Source organism: Carassius gibelio, chromosome B20 (genome assembly GCF_023724105.1).
Source record: "Carassius gibelio isolate Cgi1373 ecotype wild population from Czech Republic chromosome B20, carGib1.2-hapl.c, whole genome shotgun sequence".
Classification (NCBI taxonomy): domain Eukaryota; kingdom Metazoa; phylum Chordata; class Actinopteri; order Cypriniformes; family Cyprinidae; genus Carassius; species Carassius gibelio.
In genome coordinates, this window is record NC_068415.1 from 26,996,127 (window position 1) to 27,016,448 (window position 20,322).

The window sequence follows — 20,322 nt, forward strand, 5'->3', positions numbered from 1 at the left end:
TTCTTCAGTATGCAAATACCACCACTTCATCTCAATCGGTGCATGCATTTGACTCATTTTATTGATGGCACAGGAAAGGTATAGCTTCTGCCTTTGTCTCCAGGGTGCTGCTGCCTTCACCCTTTTATTCTTCCTATGTTGCCTTGTGGATGTGAGCAGGGTGGCCGAGCTTTGGCACTTCCTTTCAGAGGACGATAGGCTGTGCTGGTTTGCTCATTGACCAAGGCCCGCCCGCCCTGACATGTCAAACAACCAATCACAGATCGTTCATTCATCGTCATGTTTCGAGGTGTGGAAATGGTGCCACTATAACAAACATGTGTAAAGTAAAAGTTTTTGCTGCGAATTTTAAATATTTATGAAAATCCAGTATTTAGCTGATCTTGATAAGCGCTTGTCTTCACAATTGTTAACACTATGGCTTTCTTCTCTCGTGAGGAAGTTTAGCACCACGGTATCTTTGTTTCCAGATGTAAAATTAAAGAATGCGACACACACATCTCCCAGAAATCCTGTTCAATTCAACAAATCAGATGACGACTTCGACACTTCTGAAGTTTTTCCACTTTTGTGGCCCATACCATTTGCCTTAGGCCACACGCTTTTAAACTTTTAGACTGTTATGTTTGGCTATACTTCTATGTGAGAAATTTGAAAAGTGGAACTGTAGTTTCCGTCAGTTTTCCATCATGTTCTTAGCAATGCAATTTGCTATGGTCTGACTGATTTCTTCGACTCAGTTATATTAGGGTTCATATGCAGCCTGATGCCGGAATGCTTCTTTGATCCTTGGCTGATCACTGACTTCAGCCAAAGATGAACCAGCACTATATGCACATAAAGGTTTTTTTTTTTTGTCTTCTTCTTCAGCATTTACTTTATCCAAAGTACAGCAAAAACAGTTTAATTTTGAAATATTTTTACCATTTAAAATAACTGTTCTATTTTACAATATAGTTTATTCCCAAGATCAAAACTGAATTTTCAACATCTTTACTTCAGTCTTCAGTGTCACATGACCCAGAAATCATTCTGATATGCTGATTTGGTGATTATTAATATTTAAAACAGTTGAGTGCATTTTTTTCAGGATCTTTGATGAATATAAAGATCCAAATATTAGCTTTTGTAACATTTTACACTATTCCATTTAAAAGCTTGGAGTTCGTATGATTTCTTCCTTTTCTTATTATTTTTTTTTTTTGGAAAGAAAATTATATATATATATTTTTAATTTAGCAAGGATGCTCAAAATTGGATTGATCAAAAGACATTTATAATGTTACAATTTCTATTTCAGATAAATTCTGTTCTTCTGAACTTTCTATTCATCAAAGAAACCTGAACAATTCTACTCAACTGTTTTCAACATAATAATAAATTTTTTATGAGTAGCAAATTATAATATAAGATTGATTTCGAAGGATCATGTGACTGGAGTAATGATACTAAAAATATAGCTTTGAAATCACAGGAAAAAAATTACATTTTAAAATATTTCCAAATATAAAACAGTTCCCTTTCAGTCGGTCACTCTCGACGCCACGTCGGTGACCGACGAATATGGAATATGGTATATCGTTTTGATAGACCAATCTACTTGAGTGTAAACTAAACGAGCCAATGCACATTGGCATGCAATTATTGCATCCAGCTGGCGCTGATCACTACATGAGTATAAGAGGGCAGCAGGTGCAATGCATACCAGCTTTTCGTTTCGGAGCCGAGCATTAGTATCGCTTTGCTCTACTGTGTCTGCTGTGAACTACGAGTTCAGCACGCTCTCGGAAGCTTCGTGTGTTGGCGAGACAGCGCTTCAGCGGCGGTCGTTCCTGTGTCGAGTGGATTGCACACTTCAGGTTGCACTACCCCGTCATGTTGCAAGCGGCCAATTCCCCTGTGCACCTCAGCACTAAAAGAGCATTTCCTAAAGAGCAAATTTCTCTAAAAGAGCTTCACGGGTGCGTCTTTGTAAAGACGACGGATCGTCCTTATAAGGATGCCGTTTCACAAGTGCGTTTCTGGGTGCGGTCGTTACGTGGCAACGGGGGATGGTCACAATCGCTGCCTCACGTGTCTGGGCGTCAAGCACGCTGAGGTGGCTTTTGTGGATGAGTCTCACTGCGGGAATATGACCATCTCGGAGCTGCAAACCAGGCTCCGCTACCTTCAGGGGGGCGGAGAATCTGGAAATCTCGACAGGAGAGTAGTTTCCACCCTCTCTGGGTCCCAGGAGGGCATGGAGAGTTGCGGACGGCCAAGCACCGGACCTCACTCATCCTCCTCCTTCGCCAGATGGCAGCAGCGGGTGGTTCGAGAGCGCCAACAAAGGCCCTACTCACGCACCCTCTGCCAACCCGTGGAACCAGGTGAGCCCTGCACCCCACACTCGCACCACACTCCGGCCTGCTCACAAGCTGGGTCCCTGTGTTCCACCTCGCTGCCCCACTGCGGGTACGGCTGTGGTTTCACTGGTCCTGCTTGTACTGTTCTTAGGCGCCTGGTCAGCGCTACCCAGAGCTTACGGCCATACCAACCTGGCTATGCCTGATCTTGTCTGATCTCGGAAGCTAAGCAGGTTTGGGCCTGGTTAGTACTTGGATAGGAGACCTCCTGGGAATACCAGGTGCTGTAAGCTTAGCTACTGGGGCATATGGTGGCCACAGCGGCACTTACACCGCTTGGCCTATTACATATGAGACCGCTCCAGCACTGGCTTTATGGCCGAGTCCCGAGGTGGGCGAGGAAGCGCGGCACTCACCGGGTCCAAGTTACACCGGCCTGTTGCCAAACCCTCACTCCGTGGTCAGATATTGCATTCCTCTGGGCAGGGGTGCCCCTAGAGCAGATCTCCAGGCATGCTGTGGTTTACACGCATGCCTCCACCACCGCCTGGGGGGCCACGTACAATGGGCATGCAGTCTCAGGGGTTTGGACGGGCCCGCAGCTGCAGTGGCACATCAATTGCCTAGAGTTGTTAGCAACGCACCTTGCCTTGAACCGTCTCAAAGGTCTCTTACGAGGCAAGCCTGTGCTGGTCCGATTGGACAACACTGCGACTGTTGCGTATATCAACCGCCAAGGTGGTCTGCGCTCTCGTCGCATCTCGCAACTCGCCCGCCACCTCCTCCTTTGGAGTCAGAATGTTCTGAGGTCACTTAGTGCTGTTCACATTGCAGGCCTGCTCAGTCGTACAGCCGATGAGCTGTCTTGAGCAATGCTCCCGGGAGAATGGCGACTCCATCCCCTGACGGTCCAGCTGATTTGGAGGCGGTTCAGAGCCGCTCAGGTAGACCTGTTTGCTGCTCCAGAGACCTCTCACTGCCAGGTTTTCTACTCCTTGACCGAGGGAACTCTCGGACGCACTGGCACACAGCTGGCCACGGGACCTACACAAGTATGCGTTCTCTCACAGACATTGTGCAAAGTCCGGGAGGACGAGGAGCAAGTCTTGCTAGTAGCGCCATATTGGCCTACTCGGACCTGGTTCCCCGAACTAGTGCTCCTCTCGACAGCCCATTCTTGGCCGGTTCCTCTGAGGAGGGATTTACTGACTCAGAGACGGGGCACCATTTGGCACCCGCGTCCAGACCTTTGGAAACTCCATGTTTGGTCCCTGGACGGGACGCGGAGGTTCTAGGTGACCTACCCCAAGAGGTAGTTAACACCATCACTTCGGCAAGAGCACGGTCTACGAGACACGCCTATGCCTTAAAGTGGAACCTGTTCGTTGAGTGGTGTTCTTCTCGCCGAGAAGACCCCCGAAGATGCCCGATTGCGGTCGTGCTATCCTTTCTGCAGCAAGGATTGGAGCGAAGGCTGTCTCCCTCCACCCTCAAAGTACAGGTTGCTGCTATTGCTGCGTACCATGACCCAGTGAATGGGAAGTCTTTGGGTAAGCATGACCTCATCATCAGGTTCCTTAGAGGAGCCAGGAGGTTAAATCCATCCCGGCCCCCCTGTATACCCTCTTGGGACCTGTCTCTAGTGCTTAAATCACTACAGCAGGGCCCATTCGAGCCTTTGCATTCAGTTGAGCTAAAGTTTCTTTCATTGAAAACTCTGCTCCTGCTTGCACTGGCCTCCATCAAGAGGGTAGGGGACCTGCATGCATTTTCGGTCAACGATTCGTGCCTAGAGTTCGGGCCGGCTGACTCCCAGGTAATCCTGAGATCCCGGCCTGGCTACGTGCCCAAGGTTCCCACTACACCCTTCAAAGACCAAGTGGTGAACCTGCAAGCGCTGCCCCTGGAGGAGGCAGACCCAGCCCTGGCTTTGCTTTGTCCTTTCCGAGCATTAAGGTGCTACGTGGACCGGACGCAAAGCTTCAGGACCTCAGACCAGCTCTTTGTCTGTTACAGAGGCCGGCAGAAAGATGTCTCTAAGCAGAGGATGGCTCACTGGATTGTGGATGCCATAACCCTGGCTTATCAGGCTCAGGATGTGCCCTGCCCGTTCAGGTTGCAAGCTCACTCAACTAGAAGTGTTGCATCCTCCTGGGCGCTGGCTCGTGGCGCTTCGCTGACAGATATTTGTAGAACTGCGGGCTGGGCGACCCCTAACATGTTTGCTAGGTTCTATAGCCTTTGTGTAGAGCCGGTATCCTCCTGTGTTCTCACCTCAAACAAACGGGTAGTGGCACTGAGAGGCCCCAGTTAGTGTCGGCTTGCTAAAACTGCTCCAGAGTGTCCGTACTGTAGACCCTGTTGAGATCCTCCAACACCCTAGGCAGCTGGACGTGGCGGAACGTCCAACGCCAGGCCTTCATGATGAATCCGTGAGAACCATGGAAGGCTGGGTTCCATATTGAGACCTAAGCGGTACTCGTATGTGTATAGTCCACGGTATAGCCTTAGAGCCCGTGTTTCCCCGGCAGACTTCTGCCTTCCCAAGAGGGTTTTAATCACCTCAAATTTCTCCGTATACTCCTAAACGGATGCTATATGTGTATTTGCCTCCGAGACCTCCTTCGGGAAGGATGGGGCTTCCGCAGCGTCCCGGCTCCAAGCGGACCGGGTACGTTATCCCAGTGTTATCCAATCTCACACAGTGAGGTAGTGACACCTGTCACTGGAAGGGGCAGCACCCACCTGGCACAGGAAGGGGCAGCACCCATGGCGCTTTAATAGGGATCCCATATTCGTCGGTCACCGACGTGGCGTCGAGAGTGACCGACTGAAAAGGAACGTCTCGGTTACGTATGGTAACCCTCGTTCCCTGAAGGAGGGAACGGAGACGCCACATCCCGTCGCCATGGTTGCTGTACCGCCGCTGAGCTGCCGGGTTCCCGGCTTGGCTCCTCAGCGGAAAAACTGGTATGCATTGCACCTGCTGCCCTCTTATACTCACGCAGTGATCAGCGGCAGATGGATGCAATAATTGCATGCCAATGTGCATTGGCTCGTTTAGTTTACACTCGAAGTAGATTGGTCTATCGAAGCGATATCCTATATTCCATATTTGTCGGTCACCGACGTGGCGTCTCTGTTCCCTCCTTCAGGGATTGAGGGTTACCATATGTAACCGAGACGTTATTTTAAATAGTAAAAATATTTCAAATGTTACTGTTCTCGCTGTATTTTGGATCAAATAAATGCAGGCTTGGTGAGCAGAAGAGTTTTTAAAAACATTTAAAATCTTACTGTTCAAAAACTTTTGACTGGTATTGTATATTAGCCTATAGTTTGAAGTTTTCATATTAATTAGGTGAGACTGAGACGTTTATTTGACAGTGATTTCACAATTATTGTTTGTATAAAGGCTAAATACAAAAAAGCTGAACATTAACTTATTTTCATGTTTTTTTTCTAAAATATTATATCGACCGAAATGTTGAAATATATTGTAATATACATTTTGGTCATAATGTCCAGCCCTGAGCCAGACACACATTAGATAAATGTCTTGATATTTAGAGTGTCATTACTGACATTACTTAATTACAGATTATTACCAAAATAATTGTTTTTTTATCAGTATGACAACAGTATTGTATTGCATTTTTTCATGGATTGTATAAATATAATATAGCATTACCCACATATTTACAAATAAAACAGTTCATTCAGTGTCATGTACACTGAACTTGAACTTGATATTGATATCGTTACTTGGCCACACTGCCATTATTAATTACACAACTTAGTATTATTAAGTATTTTAAATGCAAAACGCAAACTTTAGCACAGTTAGTTGAGTTTTAGCTTGAGTTTTAGCTCAATTGCTGTACATGCAATCAAGCTGCAGATTACATGTACATTTTACTTTATTTTGGCGTCTTAGTAGTCACTCAGTGAATTGTTTCTAAGAGCCATGTCTATTTAATATTTAAATAGGTGGAAAATAGATTAGTGGAAAATTTATCGTCCTGATTTGTACTGGATAATTGTAAAGACAGTCCTTCGGATGAGATGTTAAATCAAATTCCTGACTCTCTGTGAACACTAAAATATCCCATGGCACTTTTTTGTGTAGGGGTATAGCCTGAGTGACCTGGCCAAATTCCCTCCACTGGCCCATGTCAATCATGGCCTCCTTATAATCCCCTTGCATTGAATTGTGTCTTTCTCTCTCCTCTCCACCTGTAGCTGGTTTGTGGTGACTGCACTGCTGTCGTTGTACTATAGCTGCCGTTGTATCATTCAGGTGGATGCTGCACATTGGTTGCGGTTGAGGAGAAACCCCCTCTTACGATTGTAAATTCATTTAATTTCAATTCTAGCAAAAATGTTTGAGGTTATCCTTTGTTTCAGTGCAACTTTCTATCCAAGTGTCTTACACAAAGTGGAATTTTCTTCAACAAATAATCCACTTGCATTTGTTTGGAATCCAGAATATTTCCAGATCTCCAACTTCACCATTTTGGAAGGGGGAAAAAGCTTCAGTTGTGTTCTTCCTTTCACCATACTTCTCCATGTTTTCATTTTTGGGCCCAGTGGTGGGGTTTTACAAAACCATAGGGTATGGCAGTGTCATAAATTACTAAGCATTAAAAAAAAAAAAAAAAAAAACATGTTATGAAAATCAAGCTCAATTAAAGTTTTTGACCAGCAAATGACAGAGATCTGTGTTTTGTCTGTCATTATAACGGCCGCATCTGAGGCAGCAAGTGCATCACATTATAGCCTACACTTTCATCAACTTATAGGTTAAAACATATATTGTTTCTACTGTATATGGGCACTTCGTTTTTCTTGTTTAATACACTTGGCCAAAATCTCATGATATACATTACTCATGATGAAGCATTATATGCACGGGATATTTAAAATGTAGCCTACAAAATAGCCTATATAGGCTACAACTAGACTGCAAAAGCTATTCTCTGCTCTTCAAACACACACACACACACACACACACAAAAACATTAGCCTTTACGAGACATAGTGTTTTAGTGAAGAAGACACTATACTAATTCAAACATCAGTGATTATTAACCCTTGCATTGCGAACAAACTGAGATCTGTCACCAAGCTGTGCGCTTCACGGCACTTCATTCTGAATGGAGGCAAGATGAAGTTACAAGGTTTCCCTGACAGTTTGACAAGCTCTTTTGAATGCTTTTCATTGGTTACATATTTGTAAAACCCTCAGACAGACACAATGAAGACCAATGTCAGTGATTTAAAACAATAATATAATAGAGAGTTTGGTTTTCCACGGCACACCTGACTGGGCTATGGTATGGCCCTGTTTGGGTCTATAACAGAAGGCAAAGCTTCTCCAGTGAAAAAGTGTTTTCTTTCTTTTACAACATAAGTTGTCATAAACTGAACAGGGCTGTTTTCCGTGATCCTTTGGTTTAAGATGGAAACCCAGCCCAGGATCAGACAGGCCAGTAAATGTTACATTCAACAGTGAAATTAAATCAAATTCTTATTTTAAAAATGAAAATAATAAGTAAAATGAGCCCATGGCATCAATTCAATATAACCGGACATTTGGGATAGATAAATAATAAACCTAAAATGTGTAACTCAAGTAGCCCAAAATGTGTTTTGTCCAATAATTAGTTTGTGTGCCTTTCAGCTGTTTCACCTTTACTAAGTTTTCCAGGTCTGATGAGTTGACACATGGATGCTGCTCAAGGAATTCCAGTTTTTCCACCAGGATGGCCAGTTTCTGGGACATTTCATGAGGCTGCTCCAGCTCTTTAAACACAGTTGCTCCGACGATCAAGTACAGTACCACTAGCAGGAAGACGCTCAGCACTGTTTTCCAGCGCATAACAGTCACACGAGGCTCAAAGTCATCTGGAGACTTCAGCAGCACAGGCTGAGCTGAGAACGACAGGCGTGGTTTGGAGTTGTGAGTGGCTGTTTTAGGATCAAGGAGGTCAGGAGCAGCCACTGCCAAACAGAAGAAAGAAAGAAAGAAAGAAAGAAAGATATATATAAAATTATATTCACATCAGTAGTCCATAGTGATCAGTAGTCCGCTGATAAATGAAATTTTTATGTGTCCTTTTATGTGTTTTATTTCAAAATATTGCACAGAATAAATCTGTAATGCCAAACTGAATTAATTTGCTAACTGCATTGCTAACATCTGACTGTGTTAAAGAAATTAAATTAGTCATGAACTTTACTTTATGCTTTTATGAAACATAAAAAAGTAAAAAAGAAGGGCTTGTTAACCCTAAAAAGGGCAAAACCATAAAGACACATCAGAAACACAGAGACATCAGAAAGACATTTACTGCTATGGTCCATCTTATTGGGACTCAAATATAATAAGAAAAACTCATTAAAAATAATCACGTTGTTTGTATTTGCCAAAACTGATTTATTGAAGTCAAAACAAGGACGGAATTAGTTTTAGCGCGAGCACCACTTGCTGTTAGGCAGAAGCGACCAGCTGGCAGGATGCCTCAGCCTTCCTTGAACAGTTATGTTGCATTTTCTGATTTACTTAATGTATTCGGCATAAGGGTGGCTGTGATTAGATGATGACAGGTGTCTGTGGTCATTCTCAAGTCACCACTGTTGCTGTTGTATCAGTCAGAGGTTAGCTGTCAAGAAACGGGAGAAGATTCTGCCATGCTTCTCATTGACACATTTAAAAAGATAATGACAAATTCTCAAATGTTCACACCTCATGTCTTTACAGAGGATGATGGTATATTACCATATGAATGTTCCTCTAAATTATGCAATCATCTGATGAGTTTTGAGCACTCTCTCTCATCCAACTGCCATTACACATAGTGTGGAAGAAATGTTATTAAAATTATTTTAAATAATGTTAAATAAAGTTTTTGTTTTCATAACATAGATATGCCTATGGTATACTTAGCCTATCACACAAACAAAAGTACCGTTTTCTTTTCTTTTTTTATATCTGCAGTATCGCAAATGTACAATAAACAACAATTTACAGAGTAACTTTCAGACACAACATTCTGTTTTGCTCTGTCAGAAATAAATTGCATGGGACACATGAAAAAAGCCATATATATGGGACGTCACAGCTCATACAGAATTGTTGGAAACCCGAGTACCATAACAACAAGACTCTTCATCATCTGATGCCAATGTTGTCACAGTTATATTCCATATGATTCTGTTTTTTGTCTTGTTTTCCCTGTCTGTTTGCCTGCATTCTCTTTAGTTATTAGTTTATATAGTTTCTAATTAGTATGCACATATGTCAGTTCCATTTGATTAACTTGTCTGTGTATTTTAGCCTCCCTTTGTTCTATGTTTGATCTTGTTCATGGTAATGTGTTGCTTTGTTTCCCCTTTTTATTCAGTCCCTCCAGAAAAACACAGATATTTTATTTGATTGTTGTGGGCAAAAATCCTTGATTTTGCGGCAGGTTTTCTTAAAAAATGCGATGGAATATGCTGGATATTTTTGCAATCTTATGCAATGAAATTGTGGGAACTTGCAAAAACTGCGGTTTGATGAAAAAGAGAAAAAAAAGGTGACCCCCCCCCCCAACACCCTGTTCTCACTAGGCTACTACCTTCATGTAATGAGTCATTTCTTATGACTTCCTATGATGAGCAAGCATACTAAATCACATAATATTTAAGTTCTCATTCTGTTCTGTTAAGTTCACACACTCCCTCTTTGAACTGTTGCCATCTGGTCGACGCTACAGAGCACTGAGCACTAGAACGACCAGACACAGGACCAGTTTCTTCCCTCAGGCAATCCATCTTATGAACAGCTGATAATAACGGCGAACACACTACACTTTATATTTATATACACATACACTTTTTTTTATCTAACACACATACTTAGTATACACTTAAATTTTGCACATAATATATATGTACATACATAACTGCATTTTTTAATATACCTGCCTACAATTGTCATTTGTATATTGTCATTCACTATCTACTTATTTGTATTTTTTATTCTTTTATTATGTGTTTTATGTTCTGTCGCTGTCATTCTGTTGTACTGCGGAGCTTCTGTCACGAAAACAAATTCCTCGTATGTGTAAACATACCTGGCAATAAAGCTCATTCTGATTCTGATTCTTCTGTTTTATTTCAGACCTTAATTAACACATGGCTCCAACTTACAAAACATTGAGTCAAACAACTTATTTAGCTTTACAAAAGGAATATTCAGCAACTTCTGTAAAAATGAATACAAATAAAATATACACACAAATATACAAATGCTGTTTTACAGGAATTGCATAGTGCAATCTCTTACTGCAACGTAAACTATTTTACATACTACTGATATAGGCTACTTACAACTGTAAGGTTTAGGTACTATTCTGTAACAAAAAAGTACAATCTTACAACTGTAGAGGTGCATCAACTTCTGAATGTAACTACAACAGTCCACTGTGATAATGAAATCTAACTGTGTAGCCTTTATTACTGGCCTATCATTCGCCATCCTCATCCTCATCCCTCTCTCAAAATAATTTGCCCCCACTGTCATGTAACACACCGGGTAACTGCTTCGCGGGGTCTTTTGCGCTTGTTTTTGTTGGCAGATGAGAATGATTTGCATCCTTCACCCTGGTTTCACCGCGGGCTTCACAGATGATGTTCACGTCGTGCAATTACGTCACTTCATAAGGTTCCCATTGGAAAATAATGGCGATTTATTTGTGTGAAGTAAACGCAAAATTTTTCAACTTTCTGCTAAGATATATGTGACTTTTTTGCAACGAAAATTATTATTATTATGAAATCATGCTACCTCCGCATATTTTGCTTCATGAAATTGGCAATTTATGCGGCAAAAGCGCGGCGTATTTGAAAAAATGCGACCCACGCATAAATATGCGGCCCTTGGCTGATTATGCGTTAAATCACGCGATCGCATAATCACGTTTTTCTGGAGGGACTGTTTATTAAAACTCTTTGTGAACTCTTCTTTCTGCTCTTGTTTGGATTATCACACAGAAATGTTCCAAACATGAGATTGATCTTTCTAGAACTGTAGTCTGGGACTTATTTTAGAATTTTCCCAACTAGGTTCACATAAGTGCAAATTTCCCCATCTCTAAACCTATGATTTAGATTCAAAAATCCTATGCTTTGTCTTTTTGTACTTTTTACTAAGAAACATTCAATTTACACATGTAGGCTCTTTTTGTCAGGTTTGAGCTAAGGGATGAGGTGAGGACTCAAGCACAGAGCAATAATAAGTTTTATTACATTTCTAAAAAAGAAACAAAACTATCCCTAAGGAATAGGGCAGGAACCTGGACACAAGGGTGTTAAAGACAACAAATTCTCACAGGACTGAAAACACAAGGGAAGGATAAATAGGAAACCAAACAGTGAGGATAGCAAAGGAGGACAGGTGGACAAATTATCAAAAGATCAGGTAACAAGAGAGTTCAACAATAGAGAGAAAAAACATTGCATTTAGAAACAAACAAAAAGCCATCTGTTCACATAAAACAAACACAAGAACACATGGTCAATGAGACCACTCACAAGCCGTATGTTAAACCAAACACGACACAAGAAAACAAAAAGGCATAAGACAAGACTGCATGGTGAGAGATTGTTATTATGTGTGCTCACAACAAAGACATAACATGTAGCATGAATGTCTGAATCCCGACAATGAACCGAAACCGAACTGACAGAAGTGCTAGGATCTGAACATCACACTCCAAACCAGGGGAAATGGGGGTATCAGGACCGTTTTAATACCATAGCGTGTTAAGTCATCCACTACAAAATAACATGGCGATAAGCCTGTGTGAACTTACATTAGGCTAATATTGTAGACCTACCAATGTGTCGGGTAGCAGTGTGCTTGCTGCAATTTCATATATATCTAAATTAGGGCTGTAGCTATCGAATATTTTAGTAATCGAGTATTCTACCAAAAATTCCACCGATAAATCGAGTAATCGGATAAAATGTGTTTTTGCTTAATTAAAGTGCAATATTAATTATGCAAGGGAAAATAAGGCTTCTTGGTTTCTTAAAATGAACAACTAAGTTTCCTTTTCAGAATTTTTTTTTTTTTTACTTTTTAAAAGCATAGAATGAAATGCATACATCAAAAATAAACATTTAATTATTACCCATTAGCCTCCTTCACACAGTAATACCAGTAAATTTCCGTAAACTTACCGGAACGACTTTACAGGTAAATTCAAAAATGCGCTGTTCACACAGTCAACGACATTCCTTCTTTTTAGAAGACATCCATTCCAAAATACCGGTAAATTCTTTGACGTCATTAATCTCTAAACAGCTTCACTTGTATTTTTAAACACGGAGGGTAATACGTGTTCAGTATTTCTGTTGAAGGTTTCATTTTTGGTTTCAAACTTTAGTATTCATGCAACTGCTTTTGTTACAGAGACATCGTAATAGACGACTGGTTTGAATAATTATACTCACCATTAATAAAACACCCTATGCTTTTGGGAGCTGACCAATTTAGTGAAAATAGGCTTGAAAGGATTAATAGCACACTGAAGTTGCGATTGTAAATTGCAGTCTGTAAGACGCACATTGCAGAAAATGTAGCCTATGCTGATCCAAATTCATCAAATAGTCTATCAGCGCAGATAAACAGTTCTGCGTTCAAACTGAGTTCAAAAGATGTCCCAAAGCACTGGAAAAATTACCATGAATGTGACAGAGGTAAATAGTAAAATATATTTTAATTATTTACTAATAAACTAGTGTTTTCTGAGTCTGTGTCCCAAGGATGAAATTGCCTGACCCGTCATCTCCTCATTAGACGCGCCTCCTAAACGGATTATGATTGTATTGAGATTTTTTGTTGTTTGTTTTTATTATTTCGTTAAGTAGTATTTAAAGCTTTCTATAGATATATTTATCGTGTATGTGAGGCATGTATTCGATGAGTTTCGGTTTTTGTAAGCTCTCCTGTTCAAGACATGACGGCAGAAAGCATATGTTTGTTTTCTTTATTTTATATTTCTTTATTTTATATTATCATCGCGCTGGCACCTATATGTCCCAAAAAAGTGTGCTTTATCTTGCACTCTCCGCACAAAATATTCGATAATAGCGCACATGTATCTGGGTTTAACGTTAAAACATCGTTACATGCTTGAACTGTTTTATATCTTTAGATTTTATTTTACACAATTCGTGATGGCTAAACTGATTAAACATAGGCTATGATCAACTCTCTCTGTGCTGGCCGCTTTAAAAACAAAACTTATAGGCCTGTTTAACGATCAAAAACTGCTTCAAACATACAAAACTGAACTATTATAATAGCTGAGACAGTAGTATAAGCTGTTTTGGGAGAATAGGGAAAAAAAAGACGGGCTGAGCATCTTCAAGTGAGTTGCGAGTGAGTAAAATAAGTTGTAAAACTTAAAGTTATTATTTTTTGTGTGTGTGTGTTCGGCATGGTGGGCAGCGTGTGATTTCAAGACATACTGCGGGTTGAGATCCACTGGTTTAGAGCGACAGGATTTGTGGAGTAGCAGGATCCCCAAATAGACTGACAAAAGTCATAATAAGAACAAGAAATACTTCCACTACTACTTCGTTTGTGATGGTTGTTTATTTTTTAGATATTAAGACACAATGTTTTCAGTTTATTGATGACCTGACTTTGTCCTGTGAATGCATTGCTCTCGGAGACAGTTAACGGTTATTTTATCATATGTTACTGCATCACTAACTGTTTCTCTCAGATGACATATTTCTTCATCCGCCCGGATAAGGAGAAGCGCTTTAATTTCACCATCACTTCAGTGGGATGACATTTATTTTATTTTCTTAAACAGTGCGTGAATGCGTCACATTGTTATGATTGGCCCGGAGTAGACGTCTTACGTCACCGCGTTCTGAACTCGTACGTGCTCATACCGGTAATTTTCCTTCTGCGTTCACACACAGCAGAATTCCGGCAATTTACTGGTAATGTTACAACTTCTCATACCGGTAAATTTCCGGAAGGTTGCCACATTTTTAATGATTACAGTAATTAAAACTGCTTTAACTCAACATTTTAGCTGTAAAATGTCACATGCAGTAGCTATTATTAAGAAATATGTTGTGCTTTTACTTTTAAAAATGTTGGTAACGCTACAGTTAATGCATACAAACTTTGAAGATTTTGAATACAGAAGTGACATTTGTAATGGTGTATTTTCATTTACATGTGGTATTATTATTTGTGAAGTTAGATTAATTACTGCGTAAAATGATTAAGATTATTAAGTAATACATTTATTTTAAGACAGCATGGAATAGATTGTATAATATGCTATTATAACATCATATTATATAATCTATTCCATGCTATCTTGGAATAAAAACAGTTTTTTTTTTTTTCATCATTTGTTTATTCAGGTTGAGCTTAGACCAGGGGCAGAGAAAGACACCCATTCCAGCCTAACATCGTCAACATCAGTGCTATTGCTATCATTTGGATGGTATAGTATCATGAGGCACAATTAAAGTCTTGTGACACTCATGCCAGGCGTTATTGTTGTTGTTGTCATCGAGTTTACACGCGCCGGTTGCTTTGGGCCGGGCCTAGTCAAAGTCCAGGGCTGTTTTTTAGACCCAGTCTGAATCAGGTGTGTTATTAAAGAGTATTGTAGTACATTATAAAACAGTATGCAATAATAACTTATTGAGTCTAATTTAATGGATGCCACCTTATTGGGACAATAAAGCCCTCCCTACACCTACCCTTAACTTTTTGATTATTTACTTAATATTCTTTGAGAATAAATGCTTTTCTGATGTGATTTGAAATTTGAAAAGGTAGAAAAAATCTCACCAAAAGGCAGATTCAAACTGGTGACCTAGAGAGTCCAGGGAATTGTACTGAAGTGTGAAAATCTAGGACTAGTTTGCAAAAGTATTAAAAAAAAATTTTTTTTATACATAATCTTGAATAATTCAAACAATTTTATTGACAGCAGTGGCTCTTGAGTCACAGTTGTTCAGAATGAACAGAGATTTATCAAATGATATAACACATTTTGCAAAATACAATTTCTCACAGACCTTTAGCTCAAAGGGAATCATTTAAGATTTTTAAGGGAATTTGAACAGAATCACTGTTTTACGGCTGATCACTGAGACGGCCAGCAATTCACTGAACGAACGGTATAACATCAACTCTGCAATGGATATTAAGTATAGTGAAAACACTATTAATTAGCACAGTAACAGGATTGGCAGTTTAAGACATTAACTTGTAACCACAAAACACGATGCTTCTTTTTTCAATATGAATAAGGCTTTTATAGATAAATCTAAGATAAATCTAAGACATAAGCACATGCACTCACTAATTAGATTAAATTAAATTAAATTACATTTATGCATTTAGCAGACGCTTTTATCCAAAGCGACTTACAGTGAATTCAGGCTATCAATTTTTACCAATCATGTGTTCCCGGGGAATCTAACCCTTGCAATGCTCTACCAATTGAGCTACAGGAACACTAATTAACACTAATTAGATACACCGGTTTAGCTCAGTCTGGAGGTATGTTACTTGTGTTGACTGTGTAAAGGGGTTCATTTAACCCATCCTTAGTCCACACACACAGCAGTGAACTCACACACACAGCAGTGAACACACACACACACAGCAGTGAACACACACACACACTATGAACACACACCCGGAGCAGTGAGCACCCATTTATGCTGCGGCATCCGGGGAGCAGTTGGGGGTTCGATGCCTTGCTCAAGAGCACTTCAGTTGTGGTATGCTGGCCCAAGACTTGAACCCACAACCTTAGGGTTAGGAGTCAAACTCTCTGACCACTAGGCCACAACTTCCCAAAATGGTACTTTGATGCTGAAGCTGAACTATTGCCGCGTTTCCACCGAAATTACCCGGAACATTTGTACCAGGAACTTTTTTCCCAGGAACTTTTTTCCCCTCAGACATGTTGCTTTCTGCGTTTCCACCGCGGTGTAAAGTACTGGGAAGATTAGGCAAATAGACTGGTGGCGTAGGTCTGCGCGCGTTTCTCAAAACAAAGTGCGCTGATTTTGGACGTTCATCCTTGGTAGCTCAGACTTTGCTCATTCGACTCGGGAGGGTGATGTCCGCGACGACGCAAGTCTGGTAAATCTGCAAACAGCAGCGTACTTCATAACTTCAGTCAGCTCGCTTTGGCTACCGCAATTTTCCTCTCTGTATATTTACAATAAAACGAAATAGGATATCAAATACCACTGCTTCCTTTAATTTTCATTTACGTTAAACATAATAACAGCTGCAGAAATGTACTTCGTTCAGGGATATGTGTATAAATAGCTATTACAATGAAACGAAATATTATATAGATTTGCCTTTTTTATTTTAACATATAGATAAATTGAATACAGACCAAAGAAAACCTGTTATGCTGTGTTCACACCAAACGCGAATAGAGCGTCTGGCACAAATTATTTCAATGTTAAGTCAATGCAAAGGCGCGTCTACGCGCGTCTGGAGGTCTCGTGGCGCAAATGGGGCGTTAAGCGCGGGGCGGAAGACGCATTTAGCGTTTGACGCGAATTCGCGTCTGCCGCCCGAGTTGAAAAATTTTTTCCGCTGCGTTAACCAATCAGGAGCCTGCTAGGAGTCACTCATTCAACAGTATGTTCCTGCAGCCTCCGGTTGTGCAGGAATACCCTTCTCCAATCATTCAACAAGGAGGAATGACTGATGTTGTCAGTGAGGAGTCAACAGGAGCTATATGACAAAAGTTCATATTTCTATAGAGACAGGAATAAAAAGGACCTATATATATATATATATATATATAAAACATATTAATAGATAAATTGAATAAAGGCCAAAGATAAGAAACATTTCATTTTACCCCGAACAAATTATATTTTATCTTGAACCACTAAAGAGACATCAGAGCCAGCGGCAAATGTCAGAAGATCTAGCCGATGTGAGGCAGCTCTCGGCGGATACATGATGACGGAGCTCCCGCTCATCGCATGGAGCTCATCTCCGAGATCGGCGAAACACATTTTTTAAATAGACACTGTCATTATAAATAAACCACATATTTGAGTTTAAAACAACTACATTCTCACCTGAAATACTTTTAAAACTACATTTCATGACACAGTAACAGTAATATTTTGAAAATTATCCGAATAAAAATGGCGGTTGAAAATGCTGCGTGAACTTAGCTGGCAGAAGCCCCCCCATGACGCGAATTCGCGTCTGTTGTGAAGTTAATTTCACGAGCGAATGAAGCGAATTACTTGCGCGAATGATCTCAAAATGGTCAAGCGGCAAACTAGACGTGGTAGACGCGAATTTGACGCTTTATTCGCGTTTGGTGTGAACACAGCATAAGATTTACCCCGCAACTGAATGATATCTTATGTTTAACCACTAAAGAGACATCAGGCCCAGCGGCATATATCAGAAGGTCTAGCTGAGGTGAGGCCGCTTCTCGTTGGATAGATGATCACTGAGCTCCAGCTGATCGAGTGGAGCTCACCGTCTCTGAGATCGGCGAAACACTTTTTTTAAATAGGTGCTGTCTTTATAAGTAAACCAAAGAGTTGAGTTTTAAATAACTACATTCTCGCCTGAAATACTTTTCATGACTCAGTAACAGTAATATTTTGAAAATGTTGATCCGAATAAATGGTGGTTGAACTCAACCAATGCTGTGTGAACTCAATTAATCAGCATGTTTAGCGCCCAAGTCCCGCCCCCGAAAGTTCAGGAACTTTGAAAAAGTACCAACTTACCAGCAGGGACTTTCTGAGGGGCATTTTTACACCGGAACTTTATTTAGTTCCTGGTTCCTGCGGTGGAAACACACAGAGTACCAGGCAAAAGTTCTTAGTTCCTAGGTAAAGTTCCTGCGGTGGAAACGGGGCATATGAGTGTTTGAATCTTCCATTGAATCTACTGATGAAGTCTTTGTAGTGCTTGGTTCTCCTGCTGATAATGTGTTTGGAGAGATTTGAGTGTGTCGCTGAAGTCGTTTTGGGAGTGTTTGATTCTCCCGCTGATGATGTGTTTGGAGAGAAATTATGCCGTTAACGATTTAAAACAGAGATTGAAGTACACCAAGCATGCTAGGGAAAGTGTAAGTGCAACTTTTTGTTGTTGTTTGTTCTAAAAACAGTTGATATTTATTCTTGTGCTAATTGTACTTGACTTGTTTGTGTTTGAGGTGGGTTTTGTTTTCTTTATTTGGAACTGGATACTATGTCGAACTACATATGCTTAATGGACATTTTTTAACATGTTTAGCAATTCACACCATGAACGTTGTAAGTTCAGCATTTGCAGATTCTAGGTATGACCAATACATGAGTGCAAATCACATTTCTAAAGTACATGCATGTTGAATGGACTGGGAGTTATGAACTTGCGTATGAATTGCATTTCAGTGGGGAAGCATTTTTCTGATATGTTTGGAATGGTTGTACTTATGATATCTTTGAATGTATAGCACTATTGTATTCAGAAGACATTATGAATTTGAGATGTATTTCATGAAATTTGAATATATGTTGTTTCACCTGCTCAGCTGGTCGATTAAGGGTCATTGGAATAGATAGCATAATACAGCAGAATAAACAGGATATGATAGGGCTCCTATGAGTGGATAAAATATTTTATTACATTGCTTTGGGACGATTTATTTCAAATGATAAAAAAATGTCTGGAGTAGCTACCAGGCTGGCATATGAAAATCATCATAAATTTTAACAATAAAATAAAACACAAAACAGAACCGAGTCAAAAAATAAAATCCAGGCTATCCAGTTGACTACATTTAATCACAAGCACTGCCTTGTGAATGGACTTTTTACCCTCCTTCCATTTACAAAGCTTCTTCCCCAAGACCATGACCCTGAACTCCACAACACCAATTAAACATGCACCTGCTCTCTTACTGCACTGGTCACAGTACTTTACATACACAAATTTGCACTAAAAGTATAAAAGTATCATTGCACTACTGATATTTTGCATAGAATACATTGTTTAACAATACTATTGTACACTCAACCAAATGTTTTTATTACCACTGTTCTTACGTTACTGTGGTTCATAATGTGCATATAATCCTACATTGCGTTCCTATTTATATTCTGTACACACTCTCCTTAATATTGTCAAGTCACCTTTATATAGTTCTTTAAACAAAACAGATTGTGTCAAAGCAACTGAACAACATTAATTAGGAAAACAGTGTGTCAGTAATGCAAAATGACAGTTAAAGGTAGGGGTGCTCCGATCACGATCGGCCGATCGTTATGCGCATCTCGTCAGTAAAGCCGGTTTTCTAATCAGCGGTTAATTCCATCAGGTGCCTGATTTCTCATAGAGCAGCTGTTACTACACAGAGCCGTTGTTAATAGAGAAGATGCGCAAATCACGTTAATTTTCAGCGTTTATTGGCCCATCTTCTCAGTTAACAACGGCTCTGTGTAGTAACAGCTGCTCTATGTGAAATCACGCACCTGATGGAATTAACTGCTGATTAAATAACCGGCTTTACTGACGAGATGCGCATTAACGATCGGCCGATCGTGATCGGAGCACCCCTAGTTAAAGGCAGCTCATCATTGAATTCAGTGATGTCATCATGCAGCTCAGTTCGGTTTTAATAGTATCTGTGCAATCATTTGCAATCATGTCAATGATATACTGTACTTACATGTATACAAAACACCATATTCTTGCACTTCTGGTTAGATGCTAACTGCATTTCATTAGCTCTGTACTTGTACTTTGTATATTGACAAAGTATAATCTAACTCTCTCTGTCTCGATATATATATATATATATATATATTGTGACATGCGTCCCGAGCGCTCGTCAGCGTCGCCCTGGCAACACAGTGGAGTCACCGGCACTAGCTCGGCACGGGCTGAGCG

At 40.4% G+C, this 20,322-nt stretch overlaps 1 protein-coding gene and 1 non-coding gene across 2 annotated transcripts in view; one reads left to right on the forward strand and one right to left on the reverse strand.

The window, feature by feature from the left end:
- The window catches only part of kcnk2b (potassium channel, subfamily K, member 2b), a 64,574-nt gene that overhangs the window by 31,216 nt on the left and 13,036 nt on the right, over positions 1 to 20,322 (reverse strand). Inside the window, exon 2 of the mRNA XM_052586549.1 lies at positions 8,038 to 8,348. Within this exon, the coding sequence (XP_052442509.1) occupies positions 8,038 to 8,348 (311 nt within the window). The remainder of the gene's footprint in view (positions 1 to 8,037; positions 8,349 to 20,322) is intronic.
- Positions 2,520 to 2,638, forward strand: LOC127984599 (5S ribosomal RNA). The gene has a single exon (XR_008160620.1). It is a non-coding gene; the product is annotated as a 5S ribosomal RNA (ribosomal RNA).